The 19,183-nt window shown below is 39.2% G+C and overlaps 1 protein-coding gene across 4 annotated transcripts in view; it reads right to left on the minus strand.

Annotated features, from left to right (window-relative positions):
- Positions 1 to 19,183, minus strand: part of LOC120422478 (chitin synthase chs-2) — an 83,329-nt gene that overhangs the window by 14,109 nt on the left and 50,037 nt on the right. For all 4 annotated transcript variants that reach the window (XM_052709672.1, XM_039585934.2, XM_052709670.1 and 1 more), the window contains 5 exons: positions 17,042 to 17,160; positions 2,026 to 2,555; positions 743 to 1,957; positions 422 to 684; positions 24 to 351 (listed from right to left, as the gene is read on the minus strand). In XM_052709672.1, the coding sequence (XP_052565632.1) occupies positions 24 to 351; positions 422 to 684; positions 743 to 1,957; positions 2,026 to 2,555; positions 17,042 to 17,145 (2,440 nt within the window). In that variant the 5' untranslated portion in view covers positions 17,146 to 17,160. The remainder of the gene's footprint in view (positions 1 to 23; positions 352 to 421; positions 685 to 742; positions 1,958 to 2,025; positions 2,556 to 17,041; positions 17,161 to 19,183) is intronic.

Consider the following 19,183-nt stretch of genomic DNA (forward strand, 5'->3'; position numbering starts at 1 on the left):
AAAACCCCACCTCCCCAACCTACCTCTGAACAGCGAGAAACATCCGGGGCTACAAAGTACACATCCAATCATATGCTCGGTCGCCTTCTGCAGCCAATGACCGATGGCGTACTCGAACTTCTGGTACCACACCATCGGACCGGACCCGATCGGGTGAATACGACCGCACGCGGCACCCAGGTTCTTGTTCTTCTTCATCAAATCCACCAGCAGCGTCACCGCGCTCGGGTTAAAGTCGATATCTCCGTCCAGCGTCAGCAGGTAGGTGTTCTCCGCCATCACGTCCTTACGATCAACCGAAATCGGCAGCTCCATCAGCCGGTGCCCCAGAAGGTAGTACATGTACATAACCTAGAAGCAAAAAGAGACCCCCTAGTAACAACCACCAAATCCTCAAACCCCGACGCAACGCCAAACCCACCTGCGACCAGCGCTTACGATGCCGGATGCGATCCTTGTCCTTGAGATGCGAAATCAGCTTCGTTTTGCCGGGTAGGGTCCACACCAGTCGGCCACCGTACGGCGTCGGGTACTTCTTCGGCGGGCGCAGCCGGATGTTGGTCTGGTGCACCTCCGAGGCCGCCTCGTCGATCGTGTCAATCAGGATCTTGACGAACCGGTTGCACTGGATGTCGTCGTCGCTGTGGTCGGAGATTTCGAACGCGTCATCGAAGAAGATGTGGGCTGTGGGCGAAACAAGAATGTTAGTGCGGAATTGGAACAATCGATCGTTCAAACTTACTCTCAAACTCGTAGTAATCCGGATCGACAATGCGCAGATACTTCTGCGCTACACGACGGGCGCACTGATCTTCGTCCATTCGCATGATCGACTTCAGGAACACCATCATCTCCTCCTTGGTCTCGTGCCACAGGGTGGCGCAGGCGTAGATTCTCGTAATGTGATCGGAAGACTTGACGCTGGGCCGCGGCAGTGCCGACCCGTCCGTGTGTACCGAGATCGTTTCGTAGTACTCGTCGCCCTTTTCCTTCTCGATCTCGGCCAGATCTTCCGTCTTGACGTCCGCTTGATCGTCGCGCCTCCGGTTCATCGCCATCGACTGATCGATCAGCAGGGCGTTGTACATGGGAGTGACAAAGAGTTTTTCGGTGTTGGCCAAACGTTCGCACTTGGGCGTCCAAATGTGCAGCGAAATCCAGGTTTGGGACAGCAACCAGAGCAACCATGCCCAAGCCATCTGTCGGTTGGCGAAATCACTCAACCGGAACACCGGCGGACTTTCAAAGAACAGATAGTCCGGTATGGACCCGTGGAAGAAGCACGGATCGTCGTTACGAATACCGCATGCCGCGATCAGCAGAGAGATCGAGACGGGGATCGTTAGGTTCACTGGGAAGGCATAGCTGAAGCCTTGGATCAGAATCTTACAGGCGAACTTTCCGAAGATGTAACAGAAGTAAGCGCCGAGGATCTGAATGATCAGCACGTAGGTAACTGTATTGTACGCGGCGTCGATATCGATGGTATCCCCAGCCTGAGACGCTTCCACGAGATCTGGAAGGGCCGAGCTGAACGCAACGGCAACTTCCTCAACCACGATCTTGTGCGGACCGAATCCGACTCCAAACAGCGAGAACAGGTTGGAGACTTCGTCTCCGCGGACAAACATCGAAACCAGGACAATGCAGAAGAACAGCAAAATCTTCCACACAGATAGGAACATGTAGGTGAAGTAGCGCGTTTGCTTCAGATCCTCCTTGACGCGACCCATCGATCGGATGAACCCGAAAGGACTCTGCGGTGAGACGTAATTCTCCCACCAGCCGCAAGACGTCAGCAGGGCCGACACGGGAATCAGCCAAAGGACTGGCCTGTTTTCCAGTAGTGGCCACACCACGAAGCCGGTAATTTGCGCTGCGATCGCTGCCAAATCAACGATCGTTTTGACGGCACGCTTTCCTTCCTTGTTGGTTCGCGAGAAGAGACCAAGCATACCTGAAACAATCAAGATAATTAATACAGTTTGCTCGCCACCCATCGCGTTCACTTTCCGCACTACTAACCCGGAATCACGCAGAGGCAGTTGGTCAGCATGGCGCCTTTCACCGAGTCTACTTCCGGGAGGACCACGAAGAACAGCAGCACCAGCCCGATCGTGTGGAACGATTCCATCAAAAACACCAGCAGAAAGTGTGACTTGAGCGGCATCTTCATCGACTTGAAGAAACATATCCGAGCGGATCGGATGAACGCTCCGATCTCCGGGACCGCGAACGCGATCATCAGCGCCCACATCCAAGCTACCCGCTCCTCCTCGGGCAGGGCCACCACAAACTGCTTGTCCCGGGCAATATCCCGGTTGCAGTAGGTGATCTTGCGATCCCGCCGCAGCTGGGACGACATGAACAGGACACAGCCCTTGGCGATGACGCCGCCCGCCAGTACGATCACGAACGTCAGCAGGTACGCGATGATCTTGAGGATTTTGATCGTCAGCTCGAGGCAGGCCTGGTCGGCCATCGAGCCGGTGTCCTCCTTGATCGGAGGGTCCCGGAACACGTCCCATCCTTTGGTTTCCTGCACCGTCCGCTGGCTGGAATGGGGGAGAAAAGATGGGTTAGGTTTAAGACGTTTGTTTTTTCAAGATCATGAAAAAATTAATAAAATACTTTTAACAAATTCATAAATTAGTTAAGGGGAAAATCGTATGGTATTCGATCAGCGATCTGAAAACCTTGTAGCTGTTAGTTTTGTCGAAGTAAACAAATCATCTTCAGGGAAAATGCTTCAGATGTTTACAGCAAGCTTCCTACTTTTCTACTAAGCTTCGACAAACGATTGCTGTTCAAGCTCAAATCGCTTTCTGCCAAATTTTTCTTCGCGTGACTGTTCAACACCACCAACATTTCGGCCAATACTTATAATCAAAAACTGGCAGGCGGTTACATCACGTTGTAAAATGTAGCTCTTTAGCAAGTTTAGCAATCCATGTTCGGTCACGGTGTTTACGGATACACTTTGCACACACACACACGCTGAACATTCGAGGAACTCCAGCCGTATAGTCCTTCTCACCAACCGAGGGTTTGATTCACGCACTTGTACGGAATTGCTTACAAACCAATTGGAGCTGCATTGTACCTCCAAGTTATGCGAATTGCACCACCATCACGGTGTGGGAGTCTTCCTCACAGACGGGAGTGAAAGTGTTTAGTGTTTAACCTTGGCGTACAATCAACCCTCGCGCACGATTACACCACGCGTAACGCCCGCACGCACGTGTCAATAACCGTTGTCAAGTCCACCACCCGTGGGTCATGCCCTCCGTCTGCTAGTGAGAACTTGTTTTGGGTGCAGTGCAGGGTGTCAGGTTGCAACGGTTGTCTTCTTGAGCTCAAAAAAATGTTGCGGGAATTTGGCATACGTGCAATATCAGCGCTTTTTTAAGTCAGTTCCGAGTTCCTGGTTTTAGGATACCGTGTATGGCGTATATTTTCACTTCTCGAGTGATTTACAAGAGCGAAACCACAATAAACCAAAATTATACAAAATATTGTCAAACAATTCATCGTTTTATAAACCTACAAATAAGTGTTCGGTTAACTTCTGAACATTTTATTTCTTGCCAACACTGCCCAGTCACGAAATATTCTAGCAGAGCTGGTTCTGTCAGAATCCTACTAGAACGGTGAAACATTTCTGCTAGAATGCTGTAAGAATATCCAGATCTGTTAGAACTCTCCTAGAATCCTGCTAGAACGTCGTGACTGGGTGCCAGTACTTCGGTAGATATTTCGAAATCTTATTTTTTAACGTAATAAGGAAGCAACCTAGCAAAATGTTGTCTTAGGAAAAGTTGTTGTATATGAATGTGGCTTTTATTTAAAATTATTGACATGCAGGGTGAGTCACCTACAGAGTGTCAACCAAGCACTAACTTTTACTGGTGACCTTTTAAAGCGTTGGTGTCTTAGGAAAAGTTGTTAAGCTACTAATTTCAAGAAATTTTGACATAGTTGACATAGAAGACAGGGTGGCACATCTACAGAGTGTCAACCCATTGCTAGCTTCTATTCAAGACTATTTTACCGCTTCTATTATTTCTATTTGACCGTCAACTGGGGTGAATCATGACTACAGTCTGAATAGGGACAGCAGCTTTAAAATAATTTGCCTTCAAATTAAGAGATCGATGCACAAAATTAGTTAAAATATAGTGAAAACACCTGTCTGAAACAGCAGTCCCGATTCGTCCCAGTTGACAATCCTCTAAAAGTAAAGATGAATGAGTTGCTAAACATAATAATCAACTTTTCAGCGCAAGAGATGTGAAAAAAATCTCCTGCCCGATTAAACTTTTGGCATTTATAGACTTCATCGATTAAATCAGAATATAAAAAAGAGCCCAGAGATTATTTTAAAACAAAATAACGTCATGATTCGAAATCCGGACACTTAGTAGCATATCATTTTTGTTTGGCTGGCAAAAAATCATGTAATAAGTTGGAAATGTATAAATATTATCAGGATGTAGTATATACAGTCAGTTTTAAAGAGAATACGTGCAAAATATGTCTTTTCTAACAAATTTTCATCCGGATTTTAAAATTAAAATGACTTGTTGTGCTTTGAATCCCGGACACTGATTCGAAATCCGGACACTTTTGCTTCGAATTCTGGACACTCGATTTTACTTATGAATCGCACAAATTAGGACTGAAATGTTAGTGAATGGCATTCTTTATGTCTCAAATAAGCTGTTAACATCAAAACAATCGATAGTTTATATAAAAATTTGCTAGAATTGAGGGAAATCGAAACCATAAATTTCTGCTTTGCCTTCCCGTTGCTTCGAACGCCTATGAAATATTTCAAGTGAAATGTTTCGCATTTTTGGTAAACTTATAATTTTATTATATTTAATTGTTTTGGCATTAACTACAGCGTTCAAAAAAACTACAAATGAAAGTTGATGTTGGAATTCATCAAATAACACAGTTTTGACATTCATAATGCGAACTTATATCCAAATAATTGATAAAACAAGATGAAGTGTCCGGGTTTCGAAGCGTCCGGGAATTCGAATCATGACGTTATTAGCATTTGTTTATTTTCAGCAAAAAAAAACAAGATATTCTCTTTTTTTTTTTTTTTTGATAATTTATAACAATCCAATAAAAAACATAAAAAATCACACCATGCTTCTAATTAGCCTTTTTATTAAATGCCAAAAAGCCACTTTTTTAATGAGCGAGCAAAAATAAACGGCCCTTCTAAAATAGCGGTTTTGCCCACCTCTACCACCTAAAGTTTTTAAAACAATTTCGTAGGTTTTGTTCGATGGCAAATACGTTTCTTTTTCAGATTTTTAGTTCCCCATTTCGTCGGTTGCCCAATTTTACATGAAAGTTTCTTCCAAAAAATCAACATTTTAGGTTGCAAATTAAGGCCGTAAGGTTCGAATCCTGTCTGGCTTGGCAAAGTCAGAATCCCTTCGAATGCTCACTGGGAAGGGATTGCCTCAAAAGGTAGAATTTTGTCTTTTGATCAGAGGGCAGAACGTCTCAAAAGGCAGAATGATTATTGAATTTAGAGTTTTGTTCATATTATCACCATTTTTCATTGATTATAATTAGGGCTAGTGATTTTTCGCGATTTCACGGAAGCCGCGTAATCCGTGAAATTTGCCCTTGGCCGTGAAATCTGGTCAACACCGTGAAATGCCGTGAAATTCGAAAAATCACTTGAAAAATTGCTCCTCAGTGTTTAAAAGTTTGATTTTTGAATAGAAACAAACCACAAGAAGAGTATTTTGGAAGCAGTTGTTGAAATAAATTGAAAACCATGCAATCATGGTTAATTTAGATCAATTTTTTTGAAGATATTGATCATAAAATATCTCTATCGAAATGCTGATTTTCACATGTAAATATACAGCGAAATGACCTATGATTGTAACATTCCATGCCATGCCATGGAGCTTTGCTTAAACTTATTCTAAATAATGAATTAAGAATTATTTTTCGTTTAGAGAGACTTTAGCAAATTATTTTAATATTAAAATTTTGAAGTCTTTCAGATGTAAAAATTGAACTTTTACAAAAAATGCAATGAATATTTTGTGTAAGGGGGTTATATTTTATTTATGAACTATTGTTAGTTCTCATAGTAACTCTCCTCTACTGAAAATACTAAAATATTTTTTTTTTGCATTTGATTTCAAGCAGATTTTCGAGTATCTTAAAATTGCTGTGAAATTTCAATGTTTTGCAATTAGGGTTTGTATTAGTCCAAGAAAGGTTCTTTTGCAAAAAAAGTGACAGCTTTGGCCACTCTGCAACCGATTCCGGAAAATATGCAGATTGTATGGGAAAAGTTACGTAAAAACAAATTTTTATCACAGGAGGCTGAATAAGCAAACAAGCTAAAAACGTCAACAAACGAAAAAATGACAAGACGAAGTTTGTCGGGATTAGCTTGTAGTTTTTAAAAATAATAATCAAACCATGTCCGAAAAGGCGGAAACGCATTACAAACGGCTTTTTGAGACCCCACTGGGAATCCTGACCGGTAGGGGATGGGTTTCGACATGCTGCATGTTGAAACTCCAATCTAGAAGTCGTGAGTTCGATTCTCGTACCGAGATGATGAAGTTTAAAAAAAACACGTCTTTTTCGAACGTAACAGAAAGGGGTCGTATCGCTCCTCCGTCACGAGATGTCGATAACATGGACCTCGGATTCACAATCGCAATCGTAAATCGGTTTCAACTGCTGTGTAAGTTGGCGGAGAATGACCCAAAATCACAAATTTTGCGTTACGTAATAAAAGGACGATCCCTAAACTATCCCCCAATTACATCAGGTACTCCTCCTCGTCGTCGTCGTTCGCCACCCGGGCGTAGTAGTGACTCTTGTAGCTGATGTAGTTGTTCCCCCCCTCCGGTGGCCGATGACTACTGTTCCGGGGTAGCAGGGGTGGCGGCGGCAGCGGAACTCCACCCAATCGGTACACTTCACCTCCTCCTCCTCCACCTCCCCCACTGTCTTCCGTGCCCCCTCCACCTCCACTGGGGTCATACTCGATGTCCCCCGACGAGTCCGGCGGGGTCGAGGGACTTAGGTTCGCGGTGCTCACTCTTCGGTACATTCCGGTGGATCTTCCCTACACACACTACGCCAGTCGTCTTCCCATTGGCCACTTTGTACCGTGTAACTTCACTAAACTTCAACACTGGTGATAAGCTTCCTGCCCGAGTCGTGTAGTCCGCGCGACTGACCAGGAACTTTTCGCTTTACGCGGAATTCTTCGACCGGGCGTTCAATACCCGCGAACGATCGAACGGGTTAGTAGAGCCGCGCGCGATCGAAAAACGTACTAATTAAAGACTTTACCGTCCGAGAGCCCCGGAGAGAGTGAGAGTGTTGTTCGGAGTTGGTGAATTCGGTGCAGTACTGGGTGGGTATGGGTCTTCTTTGAATGATGCGTAGCGCGCGTCCACTTGGAGGCGCCACCGAGTTAAACTGCGCCGACTGTTACGGGCCGATGTTTACCAGCAGACTGAGCCGCGAGGTGTTGATTACGGCGATGCGAAGTCCAAAGTTGGGCGCAGTTGACCGTAACGGAAGTTTTTCGTGGGTAGCGATTCACCAGCGGAGTGCGTACTTCACAGACGCGCCAACAGGTCCGGTTGTCTGTGGCGATTCCTTTCTAAGGTGTTTTTTTTTGGGTAACATTTGGCGTATAGAATGGTTGACTTTATGGGATTCGTCAAAGTAGTGGAGTTCCTAATGAGTCAAGGTCACAATCGGTCAGAATTGGTGAACAGCTGAGGTTCTTTGAGGTAACTGCTCAGTTGGTCATATTAAGTCGGTTATGTGAAGTGGTTTAGTGTTTGTTCTTTGCCGAAAAAGTGTGAATTGTCACGAATCGTTGAGTTTTGCTAATATCTACCGACTATCTTTGATGCTTGTTTTTTTTTATGTTGCAAAAAAGCTATTGAAAAACGATGTTCATATGGAATTTGATTTGGTCTCATTACCAAATCAATCCACCTTTGATTACATTGGTTAGTAAATATTATTTTGAAAAACTTAAGACGCACTCAGTGTAAATTACACTTAAAATCTTTTTATAGAATCGTTAGTACTTAAAATTTACGACAAAATGACACAGTATACATCGGTATTTTCCTGATGAATAAATTATTATGGAAAATTATTTCCCAGGGTTATTTTTTGAAACTTATTTGACTAATTTACAAATTCTCCTAGTTTATTTTATTTATTTAATTTAAATTTTTCAAAATTATATTTACAAACTAATAACTTTGTAAAAACCCAGTAATTTGCTATAAAACGACATTCTCCAAACTTTAAGAAGGTATTACACAGCCTCAGTAAAAAAAAAAAAACAAGTGGCATATTTAGTTCCAGCAGAACATAATATGAGTTAGTTTTCAAAAAGCCGTAAGAGCCACCGTGACCTACGACACTAATTTGCGTTTTTCTTCAAATTGAAACAAAGTTTAATTTATTTTTTGTTAGGGCCCTTGAAGGACCTGTAGTTTGACATCGGCTTTTTGTAAGGAATACCGATGCAAAAAGGACTTCGTTTACCAATGGCTCTTACGGCCATTTGAAAACTAATCCGAATCACAAAAACAAAATTTGCATAAATTTGAAAAACACATGACTTTCAAAACCCTTATTTTTGGTTATCTTTTTTTATTTTGATTTAAATTGATCCCTCAATTGTATTCTGATCCTTCGCCAAATCAGCAGAGAGATTTTTCTGGTTTGATTTTGCTGATATTTGCCGAAAACGTCTACAATCCAAGTTCTGCTGGTTTGTTTTATTTGATTATTATATATGACAGTAGAAAATTTGGCAAAATTGTTTGCTGTTTTAGCGAAATTCTCTCCTACTCTAGCAGGCATTCTACTGTAAGTGGTAGCTTAGAAATTACAGTTGTCATTCTTATCTCTGAATTAACTGACGGAACTCAACAAGATTTTGGAAAAAATGCAAATAAGAAGCGAAATTTGAGTAGTGAAGTGGTATTCTGTATTTTTTAGAAAGGTCCACAACTGGATATTGGTTCGCAAAACGGCCTCAATTTTGAACTGTCAAAGTGGAACCAATTTACTGTTCGCCAAAAGTAGAGTATGTTGCTATCGAACATTAAAAATTATTATTATTATTATTTTTTTGCAGAAATCAAAAATGTAGGGCTTTTGAGGACCTAGAGTTGAAGTCAAGAAATGTTAAGATAGTTGAAGGCGAGATCTTCATTTTTTATAATTATGAATGAAAGTTGTTTATGAAGTCCATGCGGTTGTATTCAACAAGAAGCTTGATTCCGTTTGAAAACTTGCTCGTTTAGTGAAAATTTTCTCTGTTTGTTGGATCAGCTTTGCTAGAATTAGTGATGTTTTTACGCTGGGTCAGGAAAAGCTGGTGGATTCCAAAATCAGCCAGGGAATTTATCTGCGACATCGCAGAATGACACTCCTACCGCAGTTCTTCGTCAGCCTTTTAAAAGAAAAACTTCCTCTAACCGATCGAAACTTGAAAACACACACAATTTTTCAGCAAAAATGAAAAAAAAAAAATAGACAAAATAAAAGACATACCAGTAAGAAATACGTTATGCTTGTGCTTGAACAGCCTCATACCTTGTGATCATTCGAAAATCACGTTACGAAAAAACGAAGTTGACTTTATAGCTGTCGGCCACCATTGCTAGTACCAACCACTAGTGTCTTCCTTTTTATCTACAAGGACTTCGCCGCCCTGGGCTCCTAAGTGTATGAAAGTATGGCACGGAGCGACGGCGCCGAATACCCATATTTACACAAAGAATTTTAGAGCGCCCGCCGTGGGATTCGAACCGGCGACCTCTGGATTGTGAGTCCAGTGCGTGGTCCGATTGATCCACACGGGCGGGACTCACGTTACTCATTCGCTATATTCATACCTCAGGTCCAAAATATCAAATTTTATTTTTTTGCTTTTTGTGTGCTATGGAATTTCCGTTTAGGCCGATGTACATAATTTTCAAAGTTTATATCGTTTAACAGCCCAAAAATCAGGGAGCAAAAAATATTTTTTCAATAAACTTTAAAATTTAAATGGAAAAACAAGTCTTATCAACTGAAATGTATTTTTCTGCGTTTGAAAAAAAATCGTTAGTACTTATTTATTATAAAAACGAATGATTGCAAAATAAGTAGGCTGGTGTTTTTTAATACATTCAAACACCTTTTTCATTCAAATTTTGAAATCATTGCCAAAAACTTTGTTTTTTTTTTTAATTTTTGACAGAGCCGAGGGACATAAACATAAAAAAAAACTTGCAACGGCCAAACAGCAAATTATGAAACATTGCACAGTGGTCCAGATCGCAAAATTAATTGGAAAATGCATTTTCTAATTAATTTTTTCTAGCTTTGGTGTCTTCAGAAAAGTTGTTGCAAATGGAATAAGGCAACTTTTGGTTTGGTTCAAAATTAGGGTGGTCCACAATAAGGGTGATTTTGAAAATCTGACTTTTCAGGAATATTTTGGATTTCTTCTTTAAAGTTTTTGATCTCGCCAATCCAAGCAACTTTGTCGAAGACACCAAAGAAAAGAAAATTGAATGCAATATTTATGTTTTAAATTTGCAAAACAGGCAAATCTTAAAATGACTGTAACTTTCGACCCTTAAATCCAAATTGACTTGTGAAAAGAGCTCTTAAAGTGCCTCGAACAACGCTTTTCTCTATAACTTAACCCTGGATTGCTACGTTAAAAAACTGCTTTTTGAGGGTTTGCTGAGATGCTTTCTCTAAGTTTGGTCGTAGAAGGCGTATATTGCGCGATAAAATTCTGGTGTCTTTGACAAAGTTCCTTGGATTGGCGAGCTCAACAACTTTCTAGAAGACGAAAAAAAATCCCAAAAATATTTCATATATGTGAGATTTTCAAAATCCCCCTAATCGTGAACCACCCTAATTTTGAACCAAACCAGAAGTTGCCCTTTTCCATTTGCAACAACAACCAAAGCTCTAAAACTTCAACATTTTTCGGAAAATTCATTTTCCGCTTAATTTTGAAATTGAAAGTTTACATATTGCTGGTTAATTAAAGGGCAGGGAAGGTATTTGCCGATGGGCCTCCAAAAAGCTTTTTTAATTTATTTCCTTCCAGTTAAGGAATTTACTATAATCATGTATGGAGCACTAGTAGATATTTTACTAATGAACAACTTTGTAGAACATTGTTTTGTTCTAAACTGAATGCTGTTGACATTAGAGCGTAAACGAAAATCCCCTCACCATCGCGAGTGAAGGACGCCGATGGTGGCATTTTTAGACATTGTTTACGCTCTAGTGTCAACAGCATTCACTTTGGAACAAAACAATGTTCTACAAAATTGTTCGTTTGTACAAAATCTACAATTGCTTCAAACATCATTATAGTGAATTCTGTAACTGGAAGGTAATAAATCAAACGAGGGCTTCGCGATGGTTTTTTGCCATTTGCCATCCCTGTTAAAGGGTCAACAATTTAACGCGAAACCATGATGTGAATGAAAACCTTATTTGCAAACTATGTCAAAAGATTCAGAATTATGTTTTGAATACTGTTAACTAAAATTGTAAAAAATAATTTAATTACCTTCTGTTTTTTTCCTGATATTGAATACTTCAATATATTTGTAAACTATTTCTTTGTTATACTTAACATTTATAATTAGATCTAGTGCAATTGAAAAAAATTAAAAATTGAAAAAAAAAATCAAAAAGGTTGATTAAAACAACATTTTTAACAAATAGAAGACAAATCAATTCTAAATAAAAATATAATACCAAAGAGGTTAGCAAAACAATAAAATTAATATTGAAAATAAAATAACACCATGTTGAGCAACAGGAACAGCAGCAATAAAATGCCAACAACGCCAATAGGCAAATCTTTGCCTGGCTGCCTTTCGAGGGCACGTTTTGTAACGGCGTCTGGTCGAAATAGTTTTACTTTCAAATTAATATCAAAATTGGATGGTCATGAGGTAACAAACACACATTCAAGCAAGCTCACTAACCAACTTAAGCTCGGCCAGTTTCCTTGCGTCTTATTCACATACACTCACACACAGCTGCTTGCGCGATGAACAATGAATGTGAGCGTCGTCGTTCACAATGAAATTAATTTTCTGCGTTTTGTCCATGTTTATTAGTTTATTCGTTTATTGAGCGTGCAATTTCTGTGTGCGTCGAATGGCGTGGAATGTGTCAAAATGTGCTGCAACAATAGCTGGCTGTTCTTGTTTTGTTTGTTGAGGGTCAGTTGGGGTGGATAAATTGTTGAGCAAATACCTGGTGTTAATGGTTAATCAGTGATGTTTTTGTTCATGTTAGCAGCTGTTTCAAATACGCATAAATGATTTAATTTATTTATTTAAAAATATTTTTTATAATAAAATATTCCGTCTATCAACAAGTATATGCAACATAATTAAAAATAACTATTCTCACACATGCCACTGCACAAAAAAACATTACCAATCATGATTGTAAACAAACTGCAGACAAAATCTCACACACCAAACCTTAAATTACCCCCTAACCATCGTGCAGCATGCATCTCAGCAGAAGGAGAAAAAAAACGCAATCAGCAAATTGCCGGTAGAAATCGGCCGCGGGGTGCGTGTGCTATCAAGTGTGTTTGTGAGAAATCCACAATTATGCTGCCCAAGTGTGAGCGTAAAAAAGAGTTTTCCCCCCAACTCACGAGATGGTTTGCGTGTTGTTGTTTTTTCATCTATGTCGAAGGGCTGATATCTATTGATTTTTCTCAACGGGTTTTTGTTAAAGTGTTAAAAACTTCTTTCTCTTTTTTTTATGAAATAATTTGAAGTATGCGTATTCATGTTGCTTTTATTTACGTTTGGTTTCTCTCCAAATTTGCATAATCTATGGTTCGCTGCTTGAGCGTAAACGTGACCGAACTGTGTGAACAAAAGTGCGAAATTGTTTGTATGAACTCACTATTGCTGTCAGACCCCGAATATACCGTATTTTTAATCTGTTGTGAATTTTTTATTGCACTGCTTATCATCAAAAAGAGGGTACCTTTGATATTAGGATATCTTTTCGTGAATTTTGCTTTAAAAAAAAACATAGAATGAGATTTGAGCTAATCTTCCATGAGTTTGTTGGAAATTTATTTTTTTAAACATTGTGTGAACTTTTTAACAACTTTTCTTTTTTTTCTAAGAACACACTTTGCATCATAAGTTTGTCCCTGCAAGTCTATACAATTTTGACAGCTGTCCATACAAAATGGCTTTCAAGATATTCAAAAAAGTGTATCTTGAGAAGGGGTGTTCTGATCGATCTTCGGCAGAATAATAGTTAAAATACTCATTTTTAATACGACTTTTCAATAATAAAAAGAGTTGAGTAAAATAACCAGATCAGAAAATTATCTTTTTGGATATGTTTTAGAATACAATTTTTTTTTAGATTAGTTTTGAGTTATTGTACTAATAAGTCCAAACTCATCGAAGTGTTGCCAGTTTTTCCATTTATGTTACATTATTTTTAGAATTGAAATCAAATTTGCAATCGAGAATACTTTACAGAAATTTCGAAACCGTGCATCGTTTTCAAGTGCAGAAGTCATGGCCAAGCTGCAAAGACATTGCAGATCGGACCTATCTTTTACAACCTCTGAATCAAAAGCAAACAGAAAGAATGAGGATTTTTCTACACCAACAAAACAGCGTTGAATTTTTAACACATTAACTAGGGGAAATTCTCGTGTTTTTGGCAGGTTAAGCACTCGCTTCTAACTCCGTGAATTTTGCTGATTTTCACTATTTAAACAACTCATTTTGCAAAACAATTCCTATTGAGCTATTAATCACTCGATTTCAGTTGAAAACACTTTTATGAGCTGTAACTGCCCATGATCGCATAAATGTCCCATATGCATTTTCATCACTTTTGAGTTATTGATGCAGTTTGGTTCAAAATTGTGTGCTCTTTCGAAAGAGCCTATCCCAAGTAACATTTTTTCCAGGAGTTCTACAAGAGCTCTTCAAGATAGCTACAGCATAGCAGTTTGGACCGCGGTAGGATAAAACTCTCTTCAAGTACTCTTCCAAACTCCTGAAGAAGTTTTGAAGAGAATTTTATCCTACCGCGGTCCAAACTGCTATGCTGTAGCTATCTTGAAGAGCTCCTGTAGAACTCTTGGAAAAAAATGTTACTTGGGTATAACATCTAGTACTTTGTTCTAGAAATCGGTAGGAAATCCAGTTTTTTCGTGAAAACTTAACACGTAGCCTTATGTGTGGGACAAACTTGCCTTGCGTTTTTCTCAGTTTGCTGTTTTTGCATATGGGACATTTATGCGAACATGGGCAGTGTAATTGTATGTCAAATTGCTGATATGACAACATTAGAGGCACGATTTAATTAGATGTAGTTTCCATATGCGTCCGATTTTGAATGTCAAAAAAATTAGACTATCATGAAAGTTTCCTAACTTTCGAATAAATATAATCTTCAAAATTTTCAAATCAAGCCTAACTTTTGAAAAACGAAGTTAACTTTATAGCTGTCGGTCTAACTTTTGAAAAGGCCCAAAAACACTTATTTTCGACCACATCAACTGTCAGCAAAACTTATTTTTCAGCATTCGTCGTTTGATTCGTGCTGGATAAATCATCATTTTGTTATGACTTGCACGTTTCATTAATATTTTCTTAGGAACAAAATTGGCGAATTATCCACACCTCTATAGTCTAAGAATAGTAGTTTATGCAACAAGTTGTGAAAAGAGGATTTTTTCAGCACGAGTCGTACATTTATCCAACGAGGTTCACCGAGTTGGATAAATACGACGTGTGATGAAAAAATCAAGTTTTGCAACGAGTTCCAACAACGTTTTTTGCAATTCCGAAAACACCCTTTGAACAGAATTATAGGATAAATGTCCATGCATTGAGTCACAGAATCGCTTAATTCAAAAAAATGTTGAAAAGTATAACTTTTCCAAACCAGTGCAGAAAAGTTCAACTTTTCAGCATCCATTTCAGTGCTGAAAAGTAGAACTTTTCAGCATTTGTTTTGAAAAGGGTTACTATTCGATTCTATTTTTTTTGGTACAGAAAAGTAGGCTGTTTCGTCGTTCAAGAATGACAGGAAAAGTAATTAGTTTCACGACGGTAAAAAATTGCTTTGAAAGTGACATTCAGCAAAAACACCTTTTGAGCAGAAAGATCCAAACAGTTTTTTTTTTCTATAAGTGCTAATTATTTTGATTTCTCTCTTTGAATTTTTTTTAATTTCAATTCCTACAACAAGCAAAAATAAATCTTTTTTTACCGGTATTTAATAAAAAAATGTTTCAAATCATTGTATTTTTTTCAAGTTTTAATACATTTTTATTTGTTCTTTTGCTCAACGCGGCTTGTTATACATAGATAGTGATACAGATTTTGCAACTAAAGTTACTCGTACTTGTTTTACATAGTCAATTTTTTCTACATTTTACATTTTTTTCATTTGATCTGATCTCTCTTTGATTGTGTTTCTTGCCGATTAAAAATTTTAGTAATGGAAAAGTAATGCTATAAAACTTGCAATTGATGATTTGTATTAATTGGGTTCTAAAATGAAGTTTAAATTACTGACTTAATTGTATACACTGGTAGAAATTGTTGTTGTCTGAGCGCAACGTTACTTTAACGACCACAAAAGAATTAATGTTGATCTCAAAATTAATTGCTAATTAGATAGTTTTACAGAATCCTCAGAAATTTTGACAATTTTTGGTTCCAGAAAGGGTATTGTTTGACATCTTTCCAAGCCAGCCAAAGTTTATTCATCAGAAAATTTGTCGATTTGTTGATTTTTTGGCATTTAAAGCAAATAAAGGTCAAAGGGTTTTTTATCATGCGGCTTTATGACTCTATTAATTACATTAAAGGTTTTCAATGAAATGTTCTTGTGTGAGTAAACTAAAGGTAAGTGCTTAAAAAACGCGAGGTTTGCTTTGTTTTCGCCTGCAAATATACTCTGCTCTAATTATTGTTGTGTGGCTAGCGGCCTGAGGAGGAAGTTATCGGCTTATTGGTTTGCTGTGCTTTCAAGCGGGGTTCGTCGCTTGCAGTCATTGCAGTCTTTTCGATGGAAAAGCATACATTCAGGGGTTTCCAACGAATTTGTGATTTTATTATGGGTGAAACCTAATTTGTGGCATGTTTTTCGAGTTTCAAGACAATTTTAAAACAGTTATTACCCTAAAGAAATGGTAAATTATGAATCGTGTCCAAATTCAAATCAAAAAGTCTGAGAGCGTAACACTTAGTTCCATTCTTCATAATCACATGGGAAAGTAAAAGGGTTACCGCAACCCAGTGGAGCATTTAATCGTCACTCTATTGTCAGTCAGACAGCGGGCCAAGGACGCAGGTGAAAATTGTGAGAAATGAATATTCAGGGAGGCTCAAAAATAACCTTAAATAAAAGAAAACACATTTGTTTACTGAAATCTCCTTTTTAACTTTATGACATTGTTTTTGCTGAACTTGCATTATGATAAAAAGATTTTTGAATTCCATACGCGAAAATCGATTTAAAAACGCCAAATCACTCGATTTGTTTATTTTTATCAAATTCACACAAACATTCGCCATTCCCTCAATCGGGTTTGATCCATATGGAGCGATAATAACCGGTTTACGTGTGATAATTTATTCAGCTCCACCTCTAGGGTTGAAACATTCTGTTTTAATTTTTGCGTTCGAAACTGTCTAGAAATCAACCAACGAAGGATATAATTTTCCCTCTCACGGTGCCGGAGCTCCTGCTGGTCAGAGTTAGTTTCTAATGGAGCAATTTTCCCTCTAATTATAGGTGGAGGTACCAAGGTTAGATTTGATTAGTGTTAGTTTTGACTAATTGATTTTGAAGGAAAGTAAACGTTGGCGCCATTTAGAACAATTATTTGCTTTTTTCAAAGTTGTCAACGAAATTTCAACTAAAGAATCTTTTTTTTTTTAATGTAATTAATGAAACCTACCTTCCGCCATAGATGTCCTGGGTCAGCGGGGTGCTCTCATCGTCCGAGAAGTTGTCGTCGCTGTCATTCTGTGGTGCCAGAGGTCGATGTCTGATAGCAGACATCTTCTCGGCGGACGCCTGCAAAAATGAGAGAAAGGAAAAAATCTGATGAAAAGATGCTTAAATTAAACTGTGAATAAATTTACTATTGATATCTTTTCTGTAGCTGGAAATTGGTCCGCACGCTACCCCCTTTATCTGCTGAAAGTTCCAACAAAAATGCAAACAAAACGAACGTTAACGATTAAGAGAACCGCACGATCGATGGAAGGTTGTTTGACTTGTGACATTTAAAAGTTGGACCGAAATTTGTGCCCGCGCGCAATTGTAGAGATTTGACCATTTGGTAAAACGAGCTTGTTTTTGACGTAGGCGAATTCAAATTCGAAGGGGTTGATTTGATACATCTTGTACAGTTGTAAAATCATTTGAACTGTTTTGTTTTCAAGAGTGCAAAAATGCATTTGATTTAACTTTTTTAATTTTTCTTTAATTCATGATTTTGCACAAATTAAATAATTTCCAAAGCAGCAATCAACCATGAAGGTTGAAAACCTCCAAAATCAAATCCCTACCGAAATGTCATCCACAAACCCCCGTCGTCAATGTTTAATCATCCCCGTTGAAATGTCAACTCTTAATAGGGTTTAGTTCTTTGCATTCCATTGGAAGTGGTATTTCGAGCTCATCAAACCCACAAACTTTGGGTATCGTAATCGAATGGAAGTGCTGGTGCGCGTCATCAGTGAATTTGAAGAGATACCAACATAACCAACTACCAACTGAATACAGTTTGGGGTCTGGTTTAATGCCCTGGGAGATTGGCGAGGTGTTTGACTTAATTATTTCTTGCGGCTGTTGAAGCAGCGGATGCTGACGCGAGGAGCTTCTTCAAAGCCAGTTTGGGGCTGTAAAGTTCAACAGTTTTCGTTGACGAAGTGGTAACCTTTGGTAGAGAGCTTTGCTAATCTTGAACATTGTAAAGAGTTGAACTAATAAGTTAAACATTGCACTAGAGAAAACTTGTTTTTTTTTTCAAATAAGTTAGAATTAAAAAAAAACATGCAAATCCCACATCTTCAAAACACCCAACAACTCACCATTAGTGACCTCATTGAGCTAGGTGATACACATTAGCGGACACAACCCCAAAGCAACCATCTGTTGATGTCGACTCTTGTTGGATAATTCATCATCTCAAGAGCCATAAACCAACGCCTTCCCCGACCAAAAATTAATCTGCCACGGCACCCCCTTCTGACTGCCCGGCGGTCGTTCACTAGGAAGAAGGAAGTCTGTGTGGAGAATGGCAGTTTCGGTTCGAGCTAGAAACAATTGCCTTTTCGTACTCTTTAGGGGTATATAACTTCCTACTGCAAAGTAAAGAAGTACGCACGTACCCACCAGTGAGATAGAATGTTTTATGGATTACGTCAAAAAGCCCCTGCCGGAGAAGCCGTCGTCGCGGCGTTGGATTGGATTTCCGGAGCAGCCCGGCTTCGGCAGCTCGTCGCCAATTTGGAGTTCGGTGACATTTGCTGCGGTGACTGCTGCTGAGCTGCCCCTTCGAAAGAGTAGTTGAGTCTATTTTGGGTTCATGACTCTAGCAATGGCTATATGCGGTCATTTCATCGAATTAATAAATTTACCGAATCATTTAGTAGACTTTCGGTGAAATGGCCAATTCGGTGAAATTGCGCTTTAGATGATAGTACCTGTTAAGTTGAATAACTCTTAAACGGAATTAAATATTGTAGTTTTCGATGAAATTAACCTATTCGATTAAACGACCATTCGGTGAAATGACCTATTCAGTTGACCGCGCTTTTCCGTGAAATAACCCAAATTTGACATGTTTCCCTGGATGCTCCTACAAATTGGAGTTTTCGGCAAAATGACCCATTCGATGAAACGACCATTCGGTGAAATTACATATTTGGTTGGATGCGCTTTTTGGTGAAATAACCATAATTTGACATGTATCCCTGAATGATTCTACAAATTGGAGTATTCGGCAAAATGGCCAATTCGGTGAAACGACCACGATCCCAAATGTCTACCCTCTACCCTACATTCGCCGGCTCGAGATGCTCGAGATTCA

This window comes from Culex pipiens, chromosome 3, assembly GCF_016801865.2.
Source record: "Culex pipiens pallens isolate TS chromosome 3, TS_CPP_V2, whole genome shotgun sequence".
NCBI lineage: Eukaryota > Metazoa > Arthropoda > Insecta > Diptera > Culicidae > Culex > Culex pipiens.